The sequence below is a fragment of the Mustela nivalis genome (assembly GCF_964662115.1).
Source record: "Mustela nivalis genome assembly, chromosome: 8".
NCBI classification, from domain to species: Eukaryota; Metazoa; Chordata; class Mammalia; order Carnivora; family Mustelidae; genus Mustela; species Mustela nivalis.
The window spans coordinates 3106112-3113282 of NC_139027.1; the positions used below are offsets into that span (position 1 = coordinate 3106112).

At 55.6% G+C, this 7171-nt stretch overlaps 1 protein-coding gene across 1 annotated transcript; it reads left to right on the top strand.

Annotated features, from left to right (window-relative positions):
• Nucleotides 1–793: 793 nt before the first annotated feature.
• On the top strand, nucleotides 794–3976 carry SOX11 (SRY-box transcription factor 11). The gene has a single exon (XM_082743766.1). It carries the CDS (start codon nucleotides 906–908, stop codon nucleotides 2268–2270), a length of 1365 nt encoding a protein of 454 aa, XP_082599892.1. The 5' UTR covers nucleotides 794–905; the 3' UTR covers nucleotides 2271–3976.
• The last annotated feature ends 3195 nt before the right edge of the window (nucleotides 3977–7171 follow it).

The following is a 7171-nucleotide window of genomic DNA, read 5'->3' on the forward strand; positions in this document are numbered from 1 at the left end:
GAGCCCACGTGCCCCGAGGAGCTGTGTTAAAGCGCCACCTTCCGTCGGCCGGGGCGCGCGGGGCTCCCCAGCGGGCTCGGGCGCGCGCGGCCCCGGGAAGCAGCTGCACCCCCGGGGCCGCGCCGGGCGGCACCTCCGGCTCCCCGCTCCGGCGGCGCGCGCGCCCGAGTGTGTGCTCCGCGAGGGCGGGCGCGCCGGCTCGGCTGCCTCGGACCGGCCTCCAGGGGACCCGGCACAAAGGGGCGCCGGACCCGGCCCGGACTCGCCCGGTCCGCCGCGGTGCAGGGCTCGGCTCCGGAGCCTCCCGGGGAGCGGCGCATCTGTGCACACATGCGGATTTTTAAAAAATAACATATTTTCAAGACGTGCCTCCCCCTCTCCCCCACCCCCCCATCTTTGCAAAGCAGCCCCGAGGGCGGGGGAGGGGGCGTGGCCGAGGAGTTAATAAAGGGAGCTGGGCGGAGCCGGCCGCCAGCCATTGGCCGGCCCGGGGAGTGATGTCACCCATATGACACCCTGATAACTAGTTGGGAGAGAGCCCTCAACTTTTTGCAGAAGGAGCGCGCGCGCCTGGGAGTGCTCGGGGTTCGGCGCTTGCGGCGGGAGCCACGAGCCCGAGAGAGAGCGAGAGAGAGCGCGAGCGAGGGGTCCCGGGCTGCCTCGGCCGCCGCCGCCTCTCCCGTCGCAGCCGCCGCTTCCCGCGCGCGGGCGGCCGCCGCCGCCGCCACCGCCGCAGCCGCTGTGTGCAGCCTGGAAGGGGGGGCGGGGGGGAGGGGGGGAGCCGCGGACGCGGGGTACCGAGGACTTTGCAACTTGCCCGGGAAGGTGGAGGGGCGAGAGGGGGAGGGGGACCTCCGCACGAGACCGAGCGGCCCGGGTTGGAGCGCCCAGCCCCGCGGCGGATCATGGTGCAGCAGGCGGAGAGCTTGGAAGCGGAGAGCAACCTGCCCCGGGAGGCGCTGGACACGGAGGAGGGCGAATTCATGGCTTGCAGCCCGGTGGCCCTGGACGAGAGCGACCCGGACTGGTGCAAGACGGCGTCGGGCCACATCAAGCGGCCGATGAACGCCTTCATGGTGTGGTCCAAGATCGAGCGCAGGAAGATCATGGAGCAGTCTCCGGACATGCACAACGCCGAGATCTCCAAGCGGCTGGGCAAGCGGTGGAAAATGCTCAAGGACAGCGAGAAGATCCCGTTCATCCGGGAGGCGGAGCGGCTGCGGCTCAAGCACATGGCCGACTACCCCGACTACAAGTACCGGCCCCGGAAAAAGCCCAAAATGGACCCCTCGGCCAAGCCCAGCGCCAGCCAGAGCCCCGAGAAGAGCGCGGCGGGCGGCGGCGGCGGCGGCGGGGGCGCGGGCGCGGGCGGCGGCGCGGGCGGCGCCAAGACCTCCAAGGGCTCCAGCAAGAAATGCGGCAAGCTCAAGGCCCCCGCGGCCCCCGCGGCCGGCGGCGCCAAGGCCGGCGCGGGCAAGGCGGCCCAGCCCGGGGACCTGGGCGGCGCGGGCGACGACTACGTGCTCGGCAGCCTGCGCGTGAGCGGCGCGGGCGGCGGCGGCGGCGGCGCGGGCAAGACGGTCAAGTGCGTGTTCCTGGACGAGGACGACGAGGACGACGAGGACGACGACGAGCTGCAGCTGCGGATCAAGCAGGACGCGGACGACGACGACGACGAGCCGCCGCACCAGCAGCTCCTGCAGCCCCCGGGCCAGCAGCCGCCGCCGCTGCTGAGACGCTACAACGTCGCCAAAGTGCCCGCCAGCCCCACGCTGAGCAGCTCGGCCGAGTCCCCCGAGGGCGCGAGCCTGTACGACGAGGTGCGGGCCGGCGCGACCTCGGGCGCCGGGGGCGGCAGCCGCCTCTACTACAGCTTCAAGAACATCACCAAGCAGCACCCGCCGCCGCTCGCGCAGCCCGCGCTGTCGCCCGCGTCCTCGCGCTCCGTCTCCACCTCGTCGTCGTCCTCGTCCAGCAGCGGCGGCAGCAGCGGCGGCGGCGGCGGCGGCGAGGACGCCGACGACCTGATGTTCGACCTGAGCTTGAATTTCTCCCAGAGCGCGCACAGCGCCGGCGAGCAGCAGCTGGGGGGCGGCGCGGCGGCCGGGAACCTGTCCCTGTCTCTGGTGGATAAGGATTTGGATTCGTTCAGCGAGGGCAGCCTGGGCTCCCACTTCGAGTTCCCCGACTACTGCACGCCCGAGCTGAGCGAGATGATCGCGGGGGACTGGCTGGAGGCGAACTTCTCCGACCTGGTGTTCACGTATTGAGAGGCGCGCCCCGCTTCTCGCTCTTTCTCTCCGCGGGGTGCAGAGCAGGGTTCCTCGGGAGGAAGTCGTGGTGGTCATGGTGATGATGATGATGGTGTCGATGGTGTCGATGGTGGTGGCGGGGTGGAGGGAGAAGACGACGCTGGGCTTGATATGATGTCGTGACACAAAGAAATTGGAAAAGATGATGAAAATTTTGGTGGAGTTAAAGTGAAATGAGTAGTTTTAACACATTTTTTCCTGTCCTTTTTTTGCTCCCCTCCCTTCCTTTATCGTGTCTCAAGGTAGTTGCATACCTAGTCTGGAGTTGTGATTTTTCCCCCCCAAATGTGTTTTTGTAATTACTACTTCTTTTTCCTGAAATTCGTGATTGCAACAAAGGCGGAGGGGACAGGGCGGGGGAGGGGAGGGAGGACCCGCTCCGGAAGGCGCTGTTTGAAGCTTGTCGGTCTTTGAAGTCTGGAAGACGTCTGCAGAGGACCTTTTGGCAGCACAACCGTTACGCTAGGGAGTTGGTTGGAGATTTCTTTTTTTTTTTTTTTTTCTTAAGAGATCTTAAAGAACTGGTGATTTTTTAAAAAAAACAAACAAACACAAAAACAAAAAAGGGACCATTGCAACTTTTTTATTTTATTTTATTTTTTTGGAGGGAGAAAACTGATGTCTTCTATGCATCCGATACTTAACAAAACTGCAGGGAGCTTGAAAAAATGCAGACTGTACAAACGCTCACAAAAAAACAAAAAAAAAAAAAACAAAAAAAAAACAAAAAAAACTGTGAACTGACTTAAGATCAGAGTTTACTTTTCAGATCAAATTGTTTATGGTTTTACAAATGTGATTTCTACTTGCCAACTTTTTTTTTGTAACTTGTTCCCTTATACCTCCTTGATTGAATACCAGACAGCCTAGACCTCAGTACAAAAGGTATTGAAACATTTTTGATACATAACAGACCTCAGTCTTTTTTAAAAATTAATATATTTTCAGGCGTATTTTTGTACAGTGAAAAGGGAACATTCTTGCTGTGTTTTTTCAGTAAGACTTTCAGGCACTTCTTCCCTTTTGATTTCTTTTTTTTTTTCCTCTGTTTTTTTTTTTAGCATGCAAGTATGTTGGTACGTGATGTCCTGGTTTAAAAGGATTAAAATTTTTAAATAATCCTTGCATCTAAAGGCCTTGTGGTTAAAAAAAAAAAAACAAACTTTTTTTTGTACAGCTATAGTAGAGATTTGTTCAATATTTGTAGGTAAAGATTTATTGAAAATGGTGATATAGACCTCAGAGCTGTTATCTTAGTTTAAAGATTGTATATGTACTGTACTATACTAGGACTTTATGTATCTCATACGCTGTGATATGTGGATGGGGCCCCAGATGGAAGGTTTGAAACTGGATTCTCGATTTTTAGCAAAAAAAGAAAAAAAGAAAAAAAAGGCACATAGTTTAAAAAGTTTCTCATTTTGTGCAATATAATCTAAATAAAGTACAGACCATCTGCATATTTTGTAGCAAATGGTGGCAAAGCAGACTCAATGCACTGTCGACATCATCGCCTGTTTTTTTTTTTTTTTTGGTTTTTGTTTGTTTGTTTTTGTTCTTTTTGTTTTGTTTTCTTGAGTTGTTTTTGTTTTTGTTTTGTCTTTTTTTGGTGCTGGAAGTCTGTATCTTGACAATTTTAATAAATCAGCTGGCACTGATAGAAACTCGCATCGCCACTAGTCTCTATGGCAGTCAAACTGGAGGTCCGGTTGTCGGAGCGCAGGGACGAGGCCGTTGTGTGCGCGGGTGGGAGGTGGGGGTCAGGCGGGAAGGTGTTCAGGGCCAGGCCGACTTCTTCCTCGGCCTTCCGCGGCTAGTTACTGAGAACCAGGAGGAGGATTCTCTCTCTGCCTTCCCTTTCCTTCCCCCCCACCTCCGGTTCCGTTCTCACCTCCTCCTCCACTCCCACTGTCCCCACCCATCCTGGCGGGCGGGCTGCGCCGAGAGCCTCGGGGACCGGCCGGGGCGGGGGGCGCGGCGAGGACCCGGTGCCGGCGCGCGGTCCGTGCCCCGCGCTCGCCGGGGGTGTGCGTTCTCCGCTCCGGGCTGCGTCCCGGCGGCGCGTCGCCGTGTCCGCCGCCCTCGGGCAGCCGGCGCTCCAGGCGCTCGGATCATCCCGCCGCTCGCCCTGAGAGGGTGGGGACAGCCGTTCCCAGCTCGGATTTTTTTCTTTTTTTTCCTTCCCCCTCTAACGCTGCATCTCCGCGTGGGCGCAGAGCTAGATGCTGTGGGGCGAGGGGGTCGGGGAGAGGTCGTGGGTGGCTGTCTCTTACCGAGCGCGGGGCGACGGCGGGGACATGGCACCGTCGCTGCGATCCGAGCTGCGGCCAGCAGGGCGTCGGCGGGGCCGCGGGGGCTCCGAGGGCGCAGGCTGCGGCGGGCGGGCCCCGGAGGCGCGCGCGGACGCCCCCCCTGGCACCCCGAGGCCCGCCGGGTGGGGACGGAGAAGGCGATCGGGGGTGGGCGGGGGAGGCGCGCCGGCTCCCGGGCCGCCCCGGAACTCGCCTCCGCGAGGGCAGTTCGTCCTCTCGGTGCGGCTCCTTCCCCGGCGGCCTCCTCGGGATCCCGTCCCGCGCGCGCTCCGGGGCCGCGGGCCCGGCCCTCCCCCTCCCCCTCTTTCTCGGCGGTCCCTTCCCAGACCCGGCCCGAGCCCGAGCGCTCGCGGCAGGCCCCGGCCCCGGCCCCGGCCCCGGCCCCCCTTCCCCAGGGCGCCGCGCCGAGGGAGGCGGGGAGGCCGTGCGGGGCCCGGCGCGCCCGCTCTCCCGCCCCACCTCCACCTCCGGGCCGCGGCGCCCGCCGTGGGGGAGGGTCTCGGCGGCTCCTGGGGACGCGGTGCAGGACCCCCACCGCCCTCTCCGGACCCTGCTGTCGCGACGGACCGACGTTCGGCCTCCATTTTTACCGAGATTCGGCGACACCGAACGCGTGCGTCCGCGCGGCCCCGGGGCCGGCTAGGCCGGGGCGGCCCCGCACCCTTCCTGGCGCGCGTCCCGCTTCCCCTGGGCGCCGTCTCCCCCGCGCGGCGAGCTGCGGCCTCCGCCGGCCTCCCGCAGGCCCCGGGGCGCCGCCAGCCCCCGGCCGGGGATGCGAGGCCGACCCGCTTGCGCTGCAGACGGTGGGGCGGCTTCCGTGGCGTCTCCCTTCGACGAACCGACCGATTTCGGTAGTCCACTCGGGAGAAGAAAGGGCTGATGTTGTGAACAAGGTTCTCAATGTAGAACTGGATTTCTGGAGTTGTTTACTTTTTTTTTTTTTTTCCCCCCTCTCAAAATGATAGACTAATGCAGTTGTTGGTCGGACACTTATTTCAGCCACGAATAATTGAACCAGCGGTTTACAATTGACGACTCTGTGCTGGTGGTTTTCCGTGGCGGCCCTCTGCTGCGGTTCTGAAACTTGTTGAAAACACAAACCCATTTATAAGACTGAGTCTATGTATTTCGAAAATCGGAAAACTTTGCATGTGCTTTATGTTTTAATCATAGATAAATCTTGGACTTTTTTTTTTTTTTGTGATGGGGTAGAAACTTTAAGTAAATTAGTAATATAATTGGCCTCGGAATGGAAACAAATAGTCTTGATGTAACAATAATAATTTTTTTTTAAAGCTCTGTAGCTAAGTTCTTGAGAGTAAAATAAAAGAAAAATAGATGGTCAGCAATCTAAATTGAAAACCTGTTAGAACTCAGGACAGGCGCTTGGATGCGCTTTTAACCATATTTAAGGCTGTTTTGATGAATGCATTGTGAAAATCATTCTTAATGAATTCTTTATTGAATGTCTAAAACATAATATAATACACAGGTATTCTTGCCACTGGATAGTCTTCAATAAAAGTTTAATTGCATTTGGGGGGGTCTTTTAAGTAAGTCTTATTTTTAACTGAGCATTGACAGAATATCTTAAAAAAATGGTAACACGGGGGTGGGGGGTGGGCGCGGAGAGCGCCACAGCCTAGCCAGTGGGTATCCTGCTGTTTATAACTAGTTCACAGACTTTGATGATGGCATTTTGGTAAGATTTCCAACTTGAAGACCTTAAACCAGCATTCTCTTATTAATTCTTTAAACTGCGGAAATTATCTTCCAGTTCTTACACTCTGATATGCATCCCTTTTATTAAAAATATAATAATAACGCTAATAAAAGGCAGTGTATTTAAACTGTGCTTTGCAAATATTATGTACGTTATGAATGACTACAGTCACAGGGCAAATTATTTGTAGAATGATTATCCTTTCCCTAGAAAAAGATCACTACAACCCTTTTGGGCAGAGATGTTTCTTTGTAATGTTAATCAAGGGGAAGTGATTTAAATATGCATGCAGATAGCAGTCTGGAGGATTTAGTTGTTTTTATGTTATTTTATTTTTATTTTTTGAAAAAGGGAAAGACCCAAAAGGCAAAACTTGTCCTTCTCTTCTCTGGGAGTTGAAACCACCGCCACTTGATATTGGTCCAGTATTTCTTTTACACTTCAGAACTTAAGTGACTTTTGCCTAAGGAATCTGAGAAATAAAGCAAATAAGTTGCTCTATTTTAAAGTAGTCATTCAATATAAATATATTATATCAATCTTAACTTTTTTATTCTCTGAATGATTAATAATATGTATATTCTTACTTTTTCTTCCAATGGGCATATGTATCCTTGTGGACATTTTGGAGAGAGGTTTTCTTGGTCTCTCCCATTTATAGAATCTTTATACTCTTTTACCGCGTGATCCCCTGCTTTTAGCAGATTTCTGAGGCAAATATATTTGTGCTTTTTTTTTTTTTTTAAATGTAGGATGACCAGCAAAAAATAGTTTACTGAGTTGTCAATTTTGTCAGTAGATAAGAAACCTTCTTTATTACAGTT

What these genes read in the sequence shown, in the direction of transcription:
- SOX11 (XM_082743766.1), top strand. Translation starts at nt 906, where the DNA reads ATGGTGCAGCAGGCGGAGAGCTTGGAAGCGGAGAGCAACCTGCCCCGG.